A 23,171-nucleotide genomic window follows, 5' to 3' on the forward strand; every position below is an offset into this window, starting at 1 on the left:
TTAGAGCATAATTCGAAGTGTTCGGGTTGATACGGAGGTCAATTGAAGTGAAAATGTCAACGAAAACTAAGATTTTAGAAAACCACGTTTGAAAATTAGAACTGACGTAAGTTTTAGCTCGGGAGTCTTGAGATTTTTCAGTGAGGTCAATATCGATATGATATGATGCAAAATCTGATACTTTTAGATTTCTCTTTGAATGGGTTACAATCATTTATGTATATATTTTCGGGAATGCAATGAAAATTTTCAAAAATATGTGTTTTGCTCACGATTTTTGCATTTTACCACCAACAGCTGTTCATTTTACCCACATAGTGCAGGTAAAATGAACATTTGCATTGTTTTTTTGTTATCGATAAATATATGTGAAAACTTTACTATTTCAGTCTGGATTTATGTTGCTGCTATAGATAACAGCCCTAGTTTTAATGTTGTGCGATAGAATTATACAATTTCTTCATTTTTCTATCAGAAACAGGATGATATCCTTAAGGTGTTCATTTTACCACCCCTTCCCCTATTTGCCTTGTGATAATTAACGCGATAAGTTTAGAGCCGATTAAGTTGGATCAGTGCAAATAATCGAATCGATCTTGATCAACAATTATAACAGTTCACGAAATCTGTTTCTCACAGATAAAGGCGGCAACGAACTGCCAAGTTGCTTGAAAAATCCTCTTTTTTCGTCTCATTTCAGTAATAATTTCATTCACTGCTACCCTGCTGGTATCATAGTAAACGAATTGAATTGAAAATATTGCATGACGATTTATAGAGCTATAACTTTCGATTATAATTATAATCGAAGTTGATTTTTGTTGTTGATTGATAATGGGTATGTAAACACAAAAAAATCCACTTCCAAACTGCTATTTGACGTCATTGAAGTTGGAACTGGGCTGGAGCATGTATAAAATTATATTTTATGATATCGATTGATTCTAATATTTTGACAGATATATCAACATAAATCAATTGTTTAGTGTAGTGTGGTCACATATCGATCGAATTACGCAAAAAAATATAGGGTGTTGTGTACCTCTACCCGTTCAATGCTACATGGAAGTATCTGACTTTGATTAAATTTGTATAATACTTTTCGCTAAGAGGTTTTAGATCAAATTCAAATTCTACTATAACTAAGCTGTCAGGATAAGCGTCGAAGTCTTTATAACTTCATTGAATAGTGATCGTATAACAAATTATTTGTAAGTACTTCAGAAATGCTAAAATTTCATCAATTTTGAATATTTGAATAAAAGCCCCAACTTTTTTCGATTCTTAAGAAAATTTCTCTTACATGAACTGTCATTCTTATAGTGTTTACTTTTGCATTCGATTTGCTTCACTGACCAACAGAAATTATGATATTTCACTTAGTAAGATGGTGATCCCGCACTACCAAAGTTACCCGCATTATCATAGATACACCGTTTTACGGTATTTCACTTCACTTGGAAATTGATTGTGTCTGTAAACAGTACATGCTTAAAGATAAAATTTTGGAGAACTTTCTAAAAATCAAACATAGTTATTCAACAATGATGAAATGTGTATGTGCTTTTCGGGGCAATATGGACAGATTTTTCGAACTTATTTCTTTCTTTCTCTATGAGTTTAGTTTATGTCTATTACACGAATATCCTGGGTCCAGTGCAACTATTCAGCAAGACCAAGCTGAGGATCGTGGGTTCGAATCCTACTGGTCGAGGATCTTTTGGTAATGAACATTTTCTCGGCTTTCCAGAGTATAGGGGTTATATATGCCTCACGATATGCACATGCAAAAATGGTCAAATTGCAAAGAAATCTTTCAGTTAATAACTGAGGGAGCGCTCATAAGAACACTAGGCTGAGAAGAAGACTTAGTGTTCTTATGAGCATATGAAGAAGAATAATGAATATCCTGATATCCTGTCAGACTCAGACCCTTGCTGCTGTTTCCACCTCATTGGCGAAACTGTCTCGAAAACCCCTATATATATCTCACGTTTTGTATCATAACGAGGTATCTGGAGTCATTGATTTCTATTAATAGATTTTTTCACGAAATCTGATAATACAGTCAATTTTTCCTTACTCGATATTCGGTATCTCGATGTCGAGTTAGAGAACCATAGTAAAAGATGGTTTTCATGGCTACCTCGATGGTCCCTTGGATCACATTTCCACTGGTTTTGTGTTCTATAACTCGATACCTCCATAACTCGATGGTCCCTTCAATATCGAGTTATGGAGAGTTGACTGTAATGGGATTTGTATATTCCTTAAATTGATAGTACATCCGAACAGTTGAAGATGCCAAGAACTTTCTCTTTAAGGAACATTATATAGAATTCTTTCTGATTCTATGACAATTCCCGGCATTCCATATCCCAGAATACCGTTTCCGAAAACCATTTCCCGGAATGACCCACTTCCCGGAAACCCATTTCCCGAAATGCCACTTCCTGGAATGCACAAAAAATAAACCATAGCGGATTTTTTTTGTGGTTTGAATGTAAAAATTGAAGGCTTACAAACGCCCCAATATTCGTAACATGTTGGGGTGGAAGTCAAATTTGCCGCGATATACCAAAGACTGAGAGCAGCATTCTCAATAGCAGCTTCAATGCTGAAATTCAATTTATTTTACTTAAACATATTTTAAATCTAACTTGGTATTTTACCTCGCGCTGTCTTCAAATTGACCTCCTACCAACAGTGATTTTCCATACTATTTATATTTTGTATCGTCAGTCAGTGTTGCCGGTTCCACAGCATATTTTATCGCCAACATAACAATTAAGGGGCCCAGATAGCCGTAGCGGTAAACGTGCAGCTATTCAGCATGACCATGCTGAGGGTCGTGGGTTCGAATCCCGCTGGTCGAGGATCTTTTCGTAAAGGAAATTTTCTCGCTTCCCAGGGCATAGAGTATCTTCGTACCTGCCACACGATATACACATGCAAAAATGGTCAATCGACAAAGAAAGGTCTCAGTTAATAACTATGGAAGTGCTCATAAGAACACTGAGAAGCAGGCTTTGTCCCAGTTGGGACGTAACGCCAGAAAGAAGAAGAAGTAACGCGCAACTATTCAGCAACACAACAAATAAGTTTCACAGATTACAATCTCGCCGGTCGAGCATCTTTTCGGCTTAGAAAATTCTTTTACTTTAGATGGCATGGAGTTTCTTTGATAATTGAAGAAGAATATTTTCTGTTAATCACTGTGGGAGTGCTAATATGAACATTGAGTTGAGAAGCAGGCTCTGTCCCAGTTGGAACGTCATTCCAGAACGGTTCTGGGTCATTTGGCCGAGTGCCGTTTGGCCTAATGCCATTTGACCGAAAAGGCCATTTGGCCGAAATTGAAAACAATAGTGAACTACAATTAGCATGAATTTGATATGCATTTCAAAGCTGAATTTCAAAGAACAGTTATTTTTTCTTAAAGAAGGATAAATCTTCATTAAAATACATCTCTTTAGTGTTCGTTCAAGAAACAGCTAATACTGAAAGAAAAACATCCTAAATGTAAGCACTTATTCACTTCTTTGCTAGCGGTAATGGGATCTGCACAAGGATCATTTTCTCTCTTTCACTTCTCCGTGAAATTAGTAAACAATAAGACCAGTAAACGTTAAAATCCCATACAAAATCAAAACAGTGCAGAGCTCTATAGCTGCCAGCATGGGTGTTCACATTGCTTCCTTTGTTTCAGCTTTTGACAGTTACTAAAACGGTTTGTGATTTATTTGTGCGTCAGTGCCATCGTTTATCGTTTCAAGCAACCTGGCTTCTTCTTATCACTACCGAGAAACAGTGAGCTTCTTTGACGTAAGTGTTCACCGACATTTACTGATAAACGCAATCAATGTTACACAGTTCAGTTCATACGTTGCATTATTAATCTTGGATGAGAATGACATCTTATCTAAGTTAACCCTAGTGCTAAACAAATATGTTTTCAATCAGACTCTTTAGGATACGTATTAAAAGACTCGTAATTCGGCCAAATGACCCATTTAGCCAAATGGCATTCGGCCAAAAAGGCATCCGGCCAAACGGTATTCGGTCAAATGGCCGAACACCTTATTACAGCTTAAGGCCCATGCTAATATCTCATTCCAAAGGTTGGGAAAGAATTGAGGGTAGCGTCTCAAGCCTTACAAAATTGACAAGGGGGAGTTGGTCAAATATATAAAATTTTGCGTGAAATAATATATGTATAATCATATATTATATATTATATAGTTCATTTATTTGACAATTTTCCTGCCTGATGATGGTATGTAAACCATACGTGCATGGCGCTAGTTTAATTTGCGATGTCATGAATTTCTCGGAGATATTCAAAAAATAATGGATGTAGTTCTATATCTATTTGCATGTTTCGTTCATTCATTCAATCACATATGAACATACATATAGTACCCAGCCAAAAAATTCTCACCGTCATCAAACAGTACGATGGCACAGCAGTCGTGAGTCTAACACCACGTTAGAACAAATTTGGCGAAACGGTAAACTCGCTACACTTTCGTGACTTTCAACCGTACCTGCATGTCTGCATACCCTCACTCCTAGTCCTTGCATGTCTGTCTGCACCAAGGCTATATAAGACTGTATAGTTGCAGTATAGTCGCTATTTTCCGCACATAGATTTTCCTCACGGGAATAAAATTTTCCAACCCAAGCCAAGGTAGCCGTCGTCGTTCTCAGTCTTTGAGGTGCCTCTGCAGTTGCCGCATCGATCGGGAAACTCAAGTTGGCGAAAGTGGCTTCCTGTCGTACTTGAAACTTAAAACCGCGTTCCGTCGTCGCTCGGGGATAGAGGGTAGTCCATCATCCGTTACCGTTATTGTTACAGATCGATCTGTTTGCCCTGTCCATCCAACTGTCGGCGGTCGTCGTCTTCAACGCCATCATGCGCCCATCATCAAGTGGATCTGAGTAAATTTGTTTGTCATTGCCGACGGTCCGTGCGAGATGGGACGAATCGATATGAAGGCGATGTGATACTTGTGTTAAATAACGAATAACGAGCGGAATATCTACGATAAGGTGGCCCAGTTTTATATGAAAAAAGTCAACTCGCAGAAAACTTAGGTTACAATTCCTAAATTTGTTCATGTAGACCTTCAAAAGCTACTGTGAAAACTTGAACGGTATCCGTCAATTCTGAGGGAATGGGGATCTACACGAGCTTGAATGTGAAGAACATTGACCTATAGCACAACATAGACTGACTACACATGTCAATGGTTGCTACTCCGTGATTGATCGGAACTGGTAGGAATTGCATTTCGATCCAAATAAATAATGGGTGGGACTTTCCACCTATTCTCGATGTGCACATTTTAGCAGCTCTCATATTATTGATCAATAACCGCACCGGCCGAGTCCTTACAGTCAGTTCGGATGAGGAAGTCTTGTTTGTGTGTAATTATTGTTGCTACTAGAGACCGAGAATACCTCTGCATCTCCATAATCATCACGGGAAGGATGTTAATTAGTGAGGAAGGAAAAAGATCTAGAAAGTCAACTTTGGTCGGTGATGCGATCCATGACGGCTTAAACTCAAATCTTCACAGAGGCTTTTGGGGGTGAAATGAACAAATATGGAGCTGTAACTTAAGATTCTTGTAGTTTCATCATTATGGGCCATCCTAATCTACAATCTTGCTAGGGCAAGGTGCGTTCCTTTAATCGAACGATTCCAGAACAATTTGCCAGCGACACAAACACTCTGTAATGGATGGGGTGGTTCAGGAGCTCTAAGTGACGATAAATGCACGGGTGGTGGCAAATGCAGTGAGACCTTCCAATTGGTGAGGGGCATTCGAAGGAACATAGAGGCCATAGTTCACGGAGAAACAATATGCCCACCCGACGATGTAATTGAGCTTGACCGATTGAACGTGGGACGTGACTGGGACAGATGGGTTGTCCGGTTCGGTTCGTCGGAATGAGAGCGCATACCGAAGGCTGCAGGGATGTTCAGGAAGGAATGTTTCCAAAGTGCAATTGAGTCTAGAATTGCCTAAACTATTGGTAGAACTATTAATTTAGCACATGCGGCAAAACTATCAATGATTATTCATATTTATTTTTAAAATTTTGGTCAGGGAAAATAAGGAAAAATATGTGATTTGCCTAGTTTTAATCAGAAGCTCACGTCCTTGGATATGTTGTAGAACAAATGAAGCCCTTTTTTAATATATTGAACTCATAAAATCATTATTTTGAATTATTTATAAAGTTAAGTAGTGCAGATTCTCATTAGGGCGATCCAAATTTTAAAAATGTTTGAAAATCCAATCTCCCATATGCTCCTTACCATAAAAATAGTGTTCTGTGAAATTTTAAGCTTTCTAGGTGGTGATTTGAAGGTGGCCCAAAGACAATGTAGGTTTATATGGAAATTACAATGGAGAAATTTTGAAAAATGTTTTCAAACACGTCATTACTGTAATGTTAGTAGAAGCTTATTATCCCATATTGAAAACTCATTCCTCAAACTTTAATGAAGGATGTTGCTGAAGAAACAAATCCCTTTTGAGCTAATTTTGTTTGAGATATTTGTACATATTTGCAGGGCTATAATCCTATATTTAGCTAAGTAATAGCAAACAAACTCATGAATATCTCTTCTGCTATCTGTCGGATTGAATTTCTCATTGAATTTCTTTATTATGTTTTGCAGAATGAGTTTTCTAATATGGGATAATACGTTTGTAATTACATTGCAGTACTAGTGTGCTTGGAAAATTTCTCAAAATTTCTCCTTAGTAATTTCCATATAAACCTACATTGTCTTTGGGTCACCTTTAAATCACCACCTAGAATGCTGAAAATTTCACAGAGTACTATTTTTATGGTAAGGATGGTAGGAAACATATGGGAGATTGGATTTTCAAACATTTTTAAATTTTGAACCGCCCTAATGCTCATATTGCTAAAATCACTGCCCAAAAGAACTTAGGGAAAGTTCAAAATCCGAAATTTACAGCAAAGCAGAAAAATATATTGTTCAACAAAATAGGGAAATATTTCCAGTTTTATCTAAATTTTCTTTGAGGGCTCAAAATTATTTGATAATTGGAAACACTGCTTAAGAAAAATCGATAAAATTCAATATTCCAAATTTTTTGCAAGTTATTCGAACGGAATTTTTGGCAAAGTTGAAGCAAAGACTATATAACGACGTTTATGCCCCTTGCCCACAATTTTATGGCATATGAGATATTCTAGAATGCTAAGAAAAGTGTACTGAGATCTGTCAAACTTGAATACCGAGCGTATTACCGAGGAGCTTGATGTAGTACTTAAAGTGATTACCATTCTGAGTACGACGTCTTTGGTAAAAGTATGTATTTTGTGTTATCCGTTGCGTTCCACAAAAACCCAATTATTTTTGACGTTGGCCTCATCGTTCAAACGTAACGAATACACTGGATATGTATAATTCGCGACAAGATAGCAAAACAGCAAACTTACAGAAAACAGGAGTAGGTCTAATGCAGAGGTGCTCCACGGAGCACCTCAAGAGTGTGAACCAACGTACAACAAACATGACATACTCGCGAGCAGGCTTCTTGTCAAGTCAATGTTGAAAAGTCAACATGGGATTGATTAGTAAAGTGTAGATCAAGATGGGCATGCCGTTTTGCCGTTGTACCGCGTTGCCGTTCACATTGTGCTTGGGGCCTTAGTGGGCAAAGATTGTTTTTTTTTTTTTTAATTTCTTTATTAGTATCATTCCAAACATTACATTCATTTCTTATATCTAGGTGTTCTGTGTTATTTGACAACACTATCATCCTAATTTGGTAAAACAAATTTAAGATTTAATTAACATTTTGTTAACAACATATTACATTTCATTTGCCGTAGCAGTTCAGTTTTTTTTACAGGTGAGTTGATTTCACCTGCTTATAAGAGAAAAAAAAACGTTTTTAATATACTTAACCTAACTTAACCTAAACATGCAACGCATTAATCGTGGCAATAGAAGATTGTAACGATTTTTGCCTGAAATTATTTATTATTTTATTTGACATTTGTTCCAATGTTTCAACATTGGATATTCTATGTAACTCATTGGTACTATACCAGGGAGGAAGCATCAGAATCATTTTCAAAATTTTATTTTGAATTCTCTGCAGAGCTTTCTTCCTGGTATTACAACAGCTAGTCCATATTGGTACAGCATACAACATGGCTGGCCTGAAAATTTGTTTGAATATCAAAAGCTTGTTCTTAAGACAAAGTTTTGATTTTCTATTAATAAGGGGATAGAGACATTTTACATATTTATTACATTTGGCTTGAATGCCCTCAATGTGATTTTTGAAAGTTAAATTCTTATCTAGCATGAGCCCTAGATACTTAACTTCATCTGACCAATTTATTGGAACCCCTCTCATCGTGACAACATGTCTACTTGAAGGTTCAAATAAAGAGCTTTTGGTTTATGTGGGAATATTATTAGTTGAGTTTTGGAAGCATTAGGAGAAATCTTCCATTTTTGCAAGTATGAAGAAAAAATATCCAAACTTTTTTGCAATCGACTACAGATGACACGCAGGCTTCGTCCTTTGGCGGAGAGGCCTGTGTCATCCGCAAACAAAGATTTTTGACATCCCTGAGGTAGCTCAGGTAAGTCAGATGTGAAAATATTGTATAATATTGGTCCCAAAATGCTGCCTTGAGGAACTCCAGCTCTTACAGGAAGTCTTTCAGATCTGGAGTTCTGATAATTAACCTGAAGTGTACGATTTGACAGATAACTTTGAATTATTCTAACAATGTATGTTGGAAAATTAAAGTTTTTTAATTTTACAATCAAACCTTCATGCCAAACACTGTCGAATGCTTTTTCTATGTCTAGAAGAGCAAGACCAGTAGAATAGCCTTCAGATTTGTTGGAACGGATCAAATTTGTTACACGTAAAAGTTGATGAGTGGTCGAATGTCCATGGCGGAATCCGAACTGTTCATTGGCAAAAAATGAATTTTCGTTGATGTGGGCCATCATTCTGTTCAAAATAACCTTTTCAAAAAGTTTACTGATGGAGGAAAGCAAACTGATTGGACGATAGCTAGAAGCTTCTGCTGGATTTTTGTCTGGTTTTAAAATTGGAACAACCTTAGCATTTTTCCATTTGTCAGGAAAATATGCTAATTGAAAACATTTGTTAAATATATCAACTAAAAATGATAAGCTACTTTCTGGAAGTTTCTTGATGAGGATGTAGAAAATTCCATCATCGCCAGGAGCTTTCATGTTTTTGAATTTTTTAATAATAGTTCTCACTTCTTCCAAATCAGTCTCCCAGGCATTTTCGAAAACGTTCTCTTGATTGAGAATATTTTCGAACTCCTGAGTAACTTCATTTTCAATTGGACTAGTAAGTCCTAAATTAAAATTGTGCGCACTTTCAAACTGCATAGCAAGTTTTTGAGCTTTTTCGCAATTAGTTAGTAATAATTTGTTTTCCTCTTTCAATGCCGGTATTGGCTTCTGAGGTTTTTTCAAGATTTTCGATAATTTCCAAAAGGGCTTAGAGCCAGGGTCCAATTGAGAAATTTTATTTTCAAAATTTTTGTTTCTTAATTGAGCAAAACGTTTCTTGATTTCTTTCTGCAAATCCTGCCATATAATTTTCATAGCAGGATCGCGAGTGCGTTGAAATTGCCTTCTCCTCACGTTTTTAAGACGGATCAAGAGTTTAAGATCATCGTCTATAATCACGGATTCAAATTTTACTTCACATTTTGGAATTGCAATGCTCCGGGCTTCAACAATGGAATTTGTTAAAGTTTCAAGAGCATTGTCAATATCAAGTTTAGTTTCTAAAGAAATGTTAACATCAAGATTAGAGTCAACATACGTTTTATATATATTCCAGTCGGCTCGTAAATAATTGAAAGTGGAGCTGATAGGATTGAGAATCGCTTCATGGGATATTTGAAATGTAACAGGGACATGATCAGAATCAAAATCAGCATGAGTAATCATTTGGCTACAAAGATGACTAGAGTCGGTTAAGACCAAATCAATCGTAGATGGATTTCTAGAAGAGGAAAAACATGTGGGGCTATCAGGGTATTGAATTGAGAAATATCCTGAAGAGCACTCATCAAATAAAATTCTGCCGTTGGAATTACTTTGAGAATTATTCCATGACCGATGTTTGGCATTAAAGTCACCAATGACAAAAAATTTTGACTTATTGTGAGTTAATTTACGCAAGTCAGTTTGGAGCAAATTAACTTGCTGCCCAGAGCATTGAAAAGGCAAATAGGCAGCTATGAAAGTATATTTACCAAACTGTGTTTCAACAGAAACACCTAAAGTTTCAAAAACTTTAGTTTCAAATGATGAAAACAGTTGATGTTTTATACGCCTATGAATGATGATTGCAACTCCCCCACATGCCCCATCAAGTCGATCATTACGATAAACAAAAAAGTTAGGATCTCTTTTGAATTTAGATCCAGGTTTTAAATACGTTTCGGTAATAACTGCTATATGCACGTTATTAACCGTAAGAAAATTAAACAGCTCGTCCTCTTTACCATTCAGAGAACGAGCATTCCAATTTAAAATATTTAAATTATTATTTGGATCCATTAGAAAAACGTAATCCAATAACAATTTGATTTGTAAATTTTACACCTACTTGGACTGCTTCAGTCATAGTGGTGGCTTTGAACATTGCATCAATCATTAGATTCAATTGTTCAGTTAGAAAATTAAAATCAGAAGCAGACATGTCATGTGATTTCCCATTGGAATTTCCGGTAGACGAAGAAGCGGAGTTACCTGTGGCGGTAGGGTTTTTTCCATTTGATTTGAAACAAGTAGAATGGGTACCCATGGATCGAACAGGGGAGGAGTTCGAATTTCCTGCTACGATATCGGCAAAGGATTTACCGTGGGTAGATACATTCGAAATAGAAAGATTCGAACGGCTACCCGACGGATTAAAATTAGTTTGTGAATGAGCATGATTATGATCTTCTTGATGGGTATGATTCATGATCAAGCGATCGTTAACTGAAAAATGAGCATTGTTCGATACTCTACCAGGCAAATTCCGGAAACGACCGTTATCGTAACGGATATTATCTTTCATCTGCCTGGCACGAGCCTCAATGACCCTTTTGCGTGAAGGACAATTCCAAAAATTGGACTTATGGTTAGCCCCGCAATTACAACATATGAATTTGGTGGTATCTTCCTTCACTGGACAGACGTCTTTGGCGTGAGAAGAACCTCCGCAAATCATGCATTTAGCATCCATGCGACAATTTTTTGTACCATGACCCCACTTTTGGCACCGACGGCACTGAGTGGGGTTCTGGTAATTTCCTCCAGGTTTCTGGAAATGTTCCCATGTCACACGGACATCAAACAAAAGTTTTGCTTTTTCTAAAGCTTTAATATTATTTAGTTCTTTTTTGTTAAAGTGAACTAAATAAAATTCTTGAGAAAGCCCTTTCCGAACAATGCCAGATTGGGTTCTCTTTTTCATAATGATTACTTGGACTGGGGAAAATCCAAGTATACCATTTATTCCATTTTTGATCTCTTCAGGTGATTTATAGTCACTTGAGAGACCTTTCAAGACAACTTTGAACAAACGTTCAGTTTTGTCGTCGTAAGTAAAAAATTTGTGCTTCTTCTCTTCAAGATGTTTGAGAAGAAGTTCGCGATCTTTAAGAGTTTCCGGCAAAACGCGACAGTCTCCTTTCTTTGCGATTTGGAAGGAAACCTTGATTCCCCTAATGGAGTTCAAGATCTCCTGCCTAAATCCCCCAAATTCGGAACAACTGACCACGATAGGCGGCACTCTTTGCTTCCTCACTTGAATCAAAGAGCCTGGGCTAAAGGCTGCTTCGATTTGGTGTTCGGAAAATTTGTCTAGAGCATCGAACTGATTGCTCATTTCGATACAATTATTCATTTCACCCTTGGAAGAAAGTTCGCATTCCTGGGAAGCGTCCTTTCTTCCATTCTTGCCACGTGTAGTGACAGTTTTAAAACCCACTTTTTTGGAAGGAAGTAGTGAATTCAGAGATTCACCCTTCCTTTTGTTTGTTGTTGATACCATGTTTAATTAATAAACGAAAGAAGACGTGACCTTCGAAAGGTTTTTTCCCAAGACGGTGTCCAAGAAGGATTACCACCGCTAGCTTTCGCCAACGGGTCCAACGAAAAATCGAAGGCACGGGTCCAAACAAGGATCGTAAAGGGATCAATAGTAGAAAAAATAGTACTGAAAAGTACTGTTTTAGTAGCACTGAAAAGTACCGTTTTTAATTTTAGCACTGAAAAGTACTGTTTTTGTAGCACTGAAAAGTACTGTTTTATTGCTTTAGGTAGTTTTTAAGAAAACTTCCAAGAGCAGAGAGAATTCGCGTACGCACAGCACGAAGGTACGATGCGCACTGTGGGGCAAAGATTGTATTTGCTCACATCTCAGTACAGTGATGAGATACAAAATTGGTGTCTTTGACAAGTATGTTGGACCATATGAGATCTGTTCGACAAAAACCTCCTCAGCTCAAAAAACACTCATAAGATGGCGCTAGCGGACAACAATTTTATTCGCTTATATCTCAGTCAAGTAATTGAACACAAAATTGGTGTCTGCGGCAAAGTTGATCAACAAGATGAGATCCATCCGTCTAAACACTTATTGATTCAGCAAACACTCACAAGATGACGCTAGTGGTCGAACATTTTTTTTATCTCTCAGTCTAGTTATGAGATATAAATTTGGTGTTTTCGACAAAAGTGTTCAACTAAATGAGATCTATTTGCCTATTGCCGGTAGTTAGGAAAATACTCCCAATATGGCACTTATAAGCAAACATATTATTTACTTATATCTCAAAGTAGTAATTGGATGCAAAGTTGATGTCTTCAAAAAATTTGATCAACTAAGAAGACATATTCGTCTAGAAACTTCTTAGTTTGAGAATCATTCCCAACATACACAGAAAAAAATCCGTGAACAACAGACGTAAACTCGTAAACAAGCAAAAATACACCGTGAACTAGATCATGTGTATGCGTAAACATGATGGTAGTTCATGGTGTATTTTTGACAGTTCACGTTTTCCAGAACCCTTTTTCTAGCGTGTAGCCCTAGTGGGCAAATATTTCTGTCGTTCATATATCAATCCAGTGTATCTAATCAAAGTTGGTATTTTTGACAAAGTTGAACAACTAAAACGTTCGCCTGGAAACTTAGTATCACTCAGTCCAGTGATTAAATAAAAAGCTGGTATCTTCGACAAAGTTCATCAACTAAATTAAATCTATTCGCCTCAAACCTTTTTAGTTCGGAAGTCCCATGGCGCTAGTCGGTACATATTTTATTCGCCAAGTCCAGTGGTAAAAAATAAATATGGTTTCTACGACAAAGTTGATCAGCTATATGATAAACGATATAGTGTTTGTGTTTTACTTATAAGTAAAAATTTGAATTGAATATTGAAATATTGATAAATTGAATATTACGCAACGCCTTTTTTATTACACAACTGTTTTGAGTTACGTGATGAATTATTACAGAACAATTTTCAGAAATTGTAGAATATTGATGAATGCATCTCAATATAATTTCTGACACCCTCAAGTGGTCTTCTACCAAATTACAAAAAATGTTGTACGCAACTCGTAGCAGGACTCGATTTTTACATCATTCATCGTAATTTTCCAACTCGGCAAATCTCGTTGGATAAATATACGACTCGTTCTGTAAAAACCATCATTTTGCAACTTGTTTCGTAAACTACTACCTATACTCCTTAGCAAACTTTGTGGGTTACCCAAAAAAAAAACATATACGGAAGTTTTTGTCCATATCAAACGTCACATTAAAATTTTTAATAGGCCAATCGAAAGCTAATAAGTTTCTCTTACTTCGTAGTTATTTAGACCAAAACAATTTATAATTTTGAACCTCGACAATTTTAAATTCTAAATAATTCCTTCTGAACATCTCCAGCCGTGGTTGCACTTTTCTCCCATATCATCGTCATGAGACTGTAGCGTCAGGCATTGCGGAGGATGCACCCGTTCGAGAGCATTTCCTTGGGACAAATAGCTGTTGATCGGCGGCTAGGAAGCATTCTGCAGAGAGGCCTTGAGTGAAGAAAATATTTCTGCAGTAAATATTTCCGTCGAACAACCGAATCCTAGTTAACCTTCCCGTTTCCATCGAAAGCAATATAGTGAACCGTCCAGTGATAATTATTGAATTCTGTGCTAAACCTACAAATTACTCATCTCAGATGTGCTGTGAACAGATAGGCGTTGATAATCTATGGACACCAATCGGGAATTCAGTGCTAAGAGAAGTTAATTAAAGTGTCGACAGTTTGTTTAAACCGTAGTAGCATCGACTACTACCGAGTGGTCCGAGTGCATCGATATCGCAGTGGTTTTCATTGCTGCACGCAACACATCGCCGATTGGTAATTGGATGGAAATAAGGTGAATTCATTAGCATTAGTTTGCAAACATGCTTCCCCAACCCAACCCCCTAAGATGGGACCATGTGCAAAAGTGGTTTACCTCGCGTCAAGTTCAATGGCATTTCATCGCCGCCTCGTGGATGAGAATATTTATATGTTGTGCTTTTCCGTCCCTATAAGCAGCTACATGGCATAGCCTAGCTTTGCCAACATCTTTCTTTGCCAATGTCACAGCGCTGACTTCATCGTCTCGTAGGGCCGCCTCGTTCTGCGGATTATGTAAGGTTGCAATTCTTGTCGTCACCATCGATTGATTCCCGTTGACTTAATGACTGACCACACATACTGCGGAATTTTACCGCATATCAATGCCATCGTATGTATTGAACATTTAGTTTACAGAACTACAGTGTTGGACATTTAGAATGTACTAAAGCTGTTTTCCCATACAAAATGGTCAACTTTAGAGAGCCATATCTTTGCCATTTACTTAATTTTGACATCTTAATTTTTCAGCGAATTAGTTCATTGAGTGATAAAGAAAAAATATACTGAAGACACCAAGATGATTCGTCGCATAGTTTTTATGCAAGATCATTTATATTTTTTGTCATCAATTTTTTGTCGAAATTTAACCTATCTGTAACTATTGTATCTATCGTTCCTACACAATTTCTTCAATAGTTATCAAAAGATGAACATTTTGTATGGAAAACAGCTATAGTGCATTTCATATGTTCGATACTGTATATCTGTTTTCTCATGCTTTTGCTCTCAGTTGCAGAAGTGGCACCTAGCCATAGTCGGTCGTAGTTCAATTCTATATGTTTTTTGCATTTCCCATTCACAACCAATCCAAACATCTGGTCTGTGTTTGTTTTATATACCTATCTAGGCGGTTTGTATTTGAGCCACGAGTTTATTTGGATGCAGCGCTGTTTCCTTTCGTTGAATATCAAAGAGATGAATCTAGATACACGAAACAAATGGAAATGGCAACATGGTTTATTTGCTATCAAAACAAGATAGGAAAAAGTCAAATAACGCTACAAATAATATCTGTAGCATTCAGCACATTGTATTTGCAAACTACTGAAAGCTTTGCTTGTGGACCTTCGTTAGCCTAAAGGTAACGTCATCGGCTATAAAGCAAAGGCATGCAGAAGATGTGTGGGTTCGATTCCCGGTCCAGGATCTCTTAGTAAAAACGAATTCCTCGACTTCCCTAGACATAGATCATCATTGTATATACGAAAGCAATAATGGAAACATAGTCAAAGAAAGCTTTTAGGCCATAACTGTGGAAGTGCTCGTTGAACATTAAGCTCAGAAGCAGTGTTCAATGAGCACTTTTTAGTTCCTAGTGAGGATGCTATGCCAAGAAGAAGAAGATTCCTACAAGACTATTGCACACTATTGCTTATATGAATTCTCCTGAAACTCGCTTCAGTTGTCCGACGCTGTTACCTCCAGTAATTTCCACAGGAATTACTTCAAAACTTGTCCTACAGATTCCAACAGTGTTCATCCCTTTCAAGTTTCTTTCAGTTATAATCCTACCAGTTTGTACAGCTGTCTTGTTATGCTAATTTTTACATATTCCTACAAGAATTTATTTCAGAAAATCAAATGTATGATAATAAATCTTCGAGCTGTTTAGTGGAATGAAAAAATCGAATTTAGTATTACACCATTTATTTCCTCTAGAGTTTTTATCTTTTGACAGACACGCGTATTTCGACCTCAACTGTAAGGCCGTCTTTAGTGTCGTGTACTAGACTCGACTTGCAAGTCCCCGAATTCACAGCTTTCAATGACAAAATATCATCTTTTACCACCAGACTGATTCTTGGAAACGGAATAATTGTAAAAAAAAATGTAAAAAACAAAATGGAAAAAATCACAAAAATTAGCAAAATTTTACAAACAACCTTACAACTATTTTAAGAATTACAGAGACGGTTGGATTTTGGCAACATGACAACAATATTTTTTGTTGCCTAAATAGAAACACTTCGCAAAAATAATGTCGACAATCTGTAAAAATCAAATGAAATTTCAACAATTTGTTAAATTTATGAACAAATATCTAAATCTTCATATCAGCAGAAATTTTGTATGCAAGTTTTTCGAAGACTTTTCATTTTCCTCCGTTATTTTTTTTCTCTTGTTTTCCTAAACAAAGTAGTATTTATCTTTCGTATCAATTAACCTTAGAGGCGCGTTCACGTTCAAAACCATGAGTAGAAGACTGGCTTGTTTATTTTTGTTCCTCATACAATTTGTTTAGAATGAAAAATTGCTGAATTTTATTCTTCATAGCATCAGGGCAAACATTTCTCTGAGATCTAAGACTTTTGTTGAGAATTCCTTGTGACGTTATGACAATTATAACTGTATGTGTTTTTTTTTTTCATTATTTTCGCTAGGAATTTCATCAGAAAATTATTCAGATGCTTGCCCAAATTTTCAGATATCACTTAGTGGTTATTTCCCATGGAATTTCTCCATAAATTTTGTTTAGGATACCTCGAGAATTCAGCCAGGATTTTCCCAAAGAGAACTACAGAAATGAATTTTTCCAAAGTTTATTTATGAAATCACCTGAAATTTTCCAAAAGTTCTGTGAATATTTTCCATGAAAGTCCTAATTCCTTCAAGATTTCATCCAGTGATTCATGATGATGATGATGATGATGATGGTCCTACCACATACCCCTACAAAGGTTTGAGCGAGACGATATATCTTTAAGATAATTAATTATGATCAATGTTAACCAGATTTGCAAACAATAAACGGTCTGATTATTTCAACAGATATAAACAACATTACAAGTTCCCATACTATACAGCAAAAAAAAAATGGTAAGAAATCTGTTGGTCTCAACCACACTTTTCATAAGTTTTAATAGTGATCAAGAAAGTTCAAAAAAATCCAAAACATTTCCAGAATTGATAACCCCGCCGATGATGTCAAAACTATCGGAAACATTTGAATTTTCAAGAAATTTCTGACATTCAACCAGAAAACTTACTACTAATGCATGGCATCCACCAACAGCCTAAATTGTCAATTCAAATGATAAGTAATCAAACAGCCGTTTATACCTGTGTACCGCGCGCGGGACTCAAACCTCCGTAGACTACACATAAAAAGGAATATACTATAACTACGTCAATATATAAAAAATCCATCATCATCATCAAGGCGAACATCGTAGTTTATTAGTGCCCCAATAATTATTAAACATAATTTACAATATAGTCAATACAAAATATCCGTTAGTCAAAACTTCGTCAAGATACAATATTAGTCAAGTACAAAAAAGTTAACATGTAGCTGTTCAGAAGACAGCTTTGACGTGTGAAATACACAGTCTCTTAAACTGTGATAGAGTTGCAGCACGTTTGATGTGTATAGGCAACGAATTGAAAACATTTATTCCTTTAAAAAACAAAGAGTTTTGTGAAGCACCGTACAAAAACTGTGGTGTTCTTAATTCAGTCGCGTTTCTAGTCGCGATCACACAAATATCGAGGCAATAAACCGTTAATTACTTTAAAAATGAACACCATCGTCAAAAATACAATTCTTTGCTTCACCGATAACCACTGAAGAGCATCTAATAAGAAAGACGAGGAAGTGAATCTGTTGCATCTCAAAATTGAACGCATTATTTTATTTTGCAAACGCTGCTTTCTCGATATTTGTGTTTCATTTGCTAAAAACAAAATGGAAGCGCAAAACTCCAGATGTGGAGAGATGATTTATTTGTACAAGTGTATTTTACTAGCAATCGTTAAATCGTTTTTTGATCGGCAGAGAATTCCATACTTCTTGGCTATTTTCTTGATATCATTGTCGATGTGAGCGTCGAACTTTAATCTGTCATCAATAATCACGCCAATATATTTAATTTCGCGCACGCGATCAATTGTCTCATCATCAATTTGTATTGAGACGTCTATATCTGTTCGATTCCGCGATATCAACATAAATTTAGTTTTACTTATATTCAATTTCAACTGTTTGTACTTCAACCATCTACTCAGAGAACGTAAATCTGCATTCATATGTGCAGGCTTGATAATTCTCCTCAACATCATCAGAGTTCGGTGACATACTCTAGAGCAGCGTGCTGCCAGTGCCTCTTTGCGAGGGAGCCAAAAAATGCTAAGCAGCGAGGCAACGAAAAATGAGCGAGGAAGATGCAGCACAAATAAAAAACCGAGTTAAATTCCATCAAAAAAGGGTGCTCTCACAACTCCCCGAGGACTGTCTGTTCGGGCGGCAGACTCGAGAGTTCGTTTGAAGTGTGAGTGATGGTGAGCATCGCAACGAGAGAGAGAGAGTGTCTGAAAAAATCCTCGCATTTTTCTGCACTCTCACTCGAATCGCTTGAGGATCTGTGTTGAAAATTTTGAGTTTATTTTTTTCTCCTCAGAAAAACGGCAAAATCGCCTCCTCTTTGCCTCGCAGAGGAGTTTCTATCAAGCCTGCATGTGTGCAACGGCATCATCAAGATTTTTAGTCGCAATGAATATCACGGTATCATCTGCAAAAAGATTAATGTCACAAAAACGTAAAACTCGTCGCATGTCATTTATATACATAATGAATAAAACGGGCCCCAATACACTCCCCTGTGGTACGCCAAGGCTGTTCACCACGGGGCTCGAAACAGAATCATTGAAAGCAGTCCGTTGGGTTCTATCAGTTAAATAGCTTTCAAACCATCTATATGCAGAACCCGAAAATCCAAAGCGCTCGATTGTTCTTAACAACAAGGGCCGAGAAATCGTTTCAAAAGCGCGTTTGAGATCCAAAAAAACAGCAACAATCGTATCTTTACGCTCTATGTTTTCTTTCCACTTTGCCAACACCAGATTCAATGCGGTTTCACAGGAATGACCTTTCCGATATCCCGATTGCTCTGGTATTAGCAAATTATTACTATTTAAATATGCTAACAGCTGGCCTTTTACAACAAATTCTAAAATTTTCTCTAATGTTTGCAACATGTTGATGGGACGAAACTCTTCGGCTTTAATCGTCCCAGCAACTTTTTGAATAGGAATCACAAGTGATTCCTTCAACGTAGTTTGTAGATAAACCGGCTATATTTAAATACAAGATATCGAACTGATTCACATTACTACTGGAACTTGGTTGCTATTCATTGAAATGTAGGCTGCTCTTTTTCCTTTGATACAAATTCTTAAAGACTTCACATTCATAACTGAATGCTCCGTGGTTGACGTCCAAGTTCATTTTACGTTCTTTATTCATTTTTATACAATTGATACATTTCAAAACAGTTGACGTACATTCGGATGTCTTGTGACTTGTGACTGCACCTACAGCATGCATCGCAATTTTTACAATTCATGCTCATCTGCCCGAATTCTCCACATTTGAAACATCTCAAAACACTAATCTCTGGAACAACACGACACCGATCAAATTTAACATACACTTGTTGCGCCGTTAACAAACAATTATGCATCTCTTTGTCAACTTCAATAACAACATTGTACTTTTTGTACTTGAAATGTGGATTTTCATACATCCTTATTACTTTGACTTCATTTATCGCGATGTCTTCATTCTGATCTTTTAAAATCCGAATGAATTCATCGGAGGAAAACTGATCGCTCATGCTCTTCACTAAAAGTCTTGGCACCGATGAGGGAACAACAGCGTTGTAGTTTTCACCCAAATCGCTTTGAATGCCATCTTTCACAACATTAACATTGTATCCTGTTGCACACTCAGCAATAATAGAGCCATCTTTCCCGTGTCTCAAGTTACTTATTTTGTGTTTTTTCGGATCCAATTTGTTAATCAAAATTTTGCGCTACTCTGGTTGGACTCTTTTGGCTTGATCACAATGACCGGACGAGCCTTACGAGTCACTTGCATTACATCATTCGCAGTGTTTTTCTTTTTTGTACTCTTATTCCTAATTTTAATCCCAGCATTACTCTTGACAACATCCGCGAAACTAATACTTTCAACAAAAACATCATCCGACATAGCGCAAACGTCTTCCTGAACCTTACGTTTCTTGCCTCTAGGAAGCAGGCTCGGCTCCGATGCCGTACTTGATGTACCGTTCATTGCAACTCAATTCTTATTCGAGTTAAATTCAAAAAATTAACATTTCATACTTTCCAACTCTTTGCTCACAGATTTTGACATTTCAAAAATTGCTTTATCCATGGTACTATTTAGACTTCTCACCAATTCATCCATCCCGGTTTTTAACGCGTCGTTTATCTGAGCAGCAATTTGCTCCCGAACGCCACTGAACGAATCCAAAATAGAAGAAATCTTCTTCATCTCTTCTTCTAACATTCGTACGGTCGGGAGCGTTAAATTCTGCTCGCCACAACACTGGCTTGATAAACAATCACTACATTTAAATAGCAGATTTTCGTTCTCACTGACAAGCTTAGCAACAGCTTTCGTCAGTGGTGTGCACTTGTAATAGTACACACCTAAGACAAGACGTGACAGGTCACAGCACAAAAATGAAACCAATTGCCTGTCAAAAAAGACCACTTCTCATTGGTCGTTTTGGCAAAGGCCTACTTTCACATCGTTGAGTTGGATTTCAACAGGGCACTTTGTTGCTAGCTCGGCCATGTTGCTAGATCGTAAATTAAAGTTTCATAACAAGTTTGAAAATTTTTCATGAACTCTTTTTGTTTCGAATCCATTTATATTCCATGTTAATTTTTCCGCATGTGCTCCTACAATACTAAAATCAATATAATGGAAATTGTGTCAATTTTCTCTACAGGTATTGCCGGTTTCTAATATAAACCTGAATTATTAAAAATAAAGCATCCTCTATTGCACTATATGAATGAAGTGTGCAAGAAACAACCAAATTATGGGCATTGATATTTGAATTTGTCCACAAGATTTGCTTAAAATGAATACTGTAGCACTGGCTTTTGTATCGTCAAGGATATCGGCCGAAAAACAACTGGGCAGTCTTAGTTGAGCTGTCACGTCCTGTCCTAGGTACACACTCAAACAAACTGTACATGTGGTCGGTATTTCAGAAATTAATACCTAGGCCCCACATTGCTTGCACTCAGTCATTTTGCTTAGCACCTATACACTTCCACCAAACGCAACATGCATGCAACACTTAACACAGATGAAACAATACAGTGTACAAAAAAGTTACCAGCCTCCAGCAGCTGCTGGGGCAAAATTAAATGCAAAATTAAACGAGGACAAGCGTTAGAGACAATTTGCCTCTTACTTATCCTGTTTCAAAATACAATGTTGCTCGCGATAGAAATCGTTGTTCTGCGTCAAGTCCACTATTTCACACGTAATTTAATTTATTTACCACTGCACTGCAGAAACAAACTACACTGTTCACCATTACCATCAAAGATTATCCAACGATTTCCCTGGGACATCTTCCAAGATTCCTGATCAAAACATCTTCTAAAATTCAATCAATAACTTTTCCAGAAATTTCTAGGGATTTCCGTTAAAACCGTCTTCAAGGATTTATATAAGACTTTAAAAAGGCATTTCTCTAAAGATACCTTCTTTCAGCAATTGCTCCAGGGATTTTTTTAAAGTAGATTTTCTCAAGTATGTCTTGAACGTTTGTTTTTCAAGAACTCTCTTCCAGAAATGTGTCCATGCCAAGGACTTTTTTTGAAAAATGAATCTCTGGGAGAAACCTTCTACCAGTCTTGTCTTTAGGATAATTTATTGAATCAACTTGTATTTTCATTCATATTTAATAATATAAATATTTCCTAATAACTATTCCATTTTAAATCAACTTTATTGAACATATTTGACAACAATAGATCAAACTTAAAGACAAGCAGTGAGGATGTTCTTATTTCCTCATCTATTTCTAGATAACATACGATTGAATTGTAGGCAGAGTTGCTTAATATCAATCATATTAGCTGATGGCTGATGCTCTAAAACTATCAATATCTCTTGCGAGCTACTAATATCATTTTGAATTGACAACCAACAGCAGTGATGCGACATCGCACTCTAGATCATAATCACTGCAGAATGAGTGATTACGTGGTAAATATCCATGCTTTTAATGTTTTTTTTAGTGACCAACACATTGTTTTAATCTGTCTGCAGCACTGTCCAAAACATCGTACTGATAAATTGTCATTTTATTTACTTGATGGAGTAGACAGCATGATGATGATGTAATCTCCCTAACTCGATGGTTCCTTCAATATCGAGTTATGGAGAGTTAACTGTATCTACAGTTTTAAAAAAATCAAAGAAGGACTGGTCGCAATAAAAGTGTCTGCAAGGCGCAAGGATGGAAAAAAAAATCAGCGCTAACGACAAACAACACGGTATTTAAAAGGTCCAAGAGGGCCGTCGCTCTTGCAGCAACATGATTTTAACACCTCACCACGCGCGCTAATCAATGATATATGGATCATCCGATGAACTGTTTGTCGTAGGACAAAGGGTTTGTCGGATATTGTTACATGTTGCGATTGTTGCGAATTAATTTATATTTCACGGAATAACTTTCTCACAAACCATGCACGATTGACTTTCAGATTAAAAAAGACAAGCTAAGAGACAAATCGTGGACTACAATAAGAAAAATCGTCCAAAATTTTAACTTTGATTCGAGAACAATTGATCGTCAGCTCACAGG

The 23,171-nt window shown here is 36.8% G+C and overlaps 1 protein-coding gene across 4 annotated transcripts in view; it reads left to right on the forward strand.

The window, feature by feature from the left end:
* Positions 1-23,171, forward strand: part of LOC110676984 (facilitated trehalose transporter Tret1-2 homolog) — an 85,123-nt gene that overhangs the window by 20,270 nt on the left and 41,682 nt on the right. The window contains exons 1-2 of one of the 4 annotated variants that reach the window (XM_021847214.1): positions 4,710-4,825; positions 14,235-14,503. The exons of 1 other annotated variant lie outside the window; for it this stretch is intronic. In XM_021847214.1, the coding sequence (XP_021702906.1) occupies positions 14,493-14,503 (11 nt within the window). In that variant the 5' untranslated portion in view covers positions 4,710-4,825; positions 14,235-14,492. Of the gene's footprint in view, positions 1-4,709; positions 4,826-4,859; positions 4,942-14,234; positions 14,504-23,171 lie in introns of those variants that run through there. 2 more of the 4 variants (XM_021847215.1, XM_021847216.1) reach the window with 2 other exon arrangements.

The sequence above is a fragment of the Aedes aegypti genome, chromosome 2, assembly GCF_002204515.2.
Source record: "Aedes aegypti strain LVP_AGWG chromosome 2, AaegL5.0 Primary Assembly, whole genome shotgun sequence".
In the NCBI taxonomy this organism is placed as follows: Eukaryota; Metazoa; Arthropoda; class Insecta; order Diptera; family Culicidae; genus Aedes; species Aedes aegypti.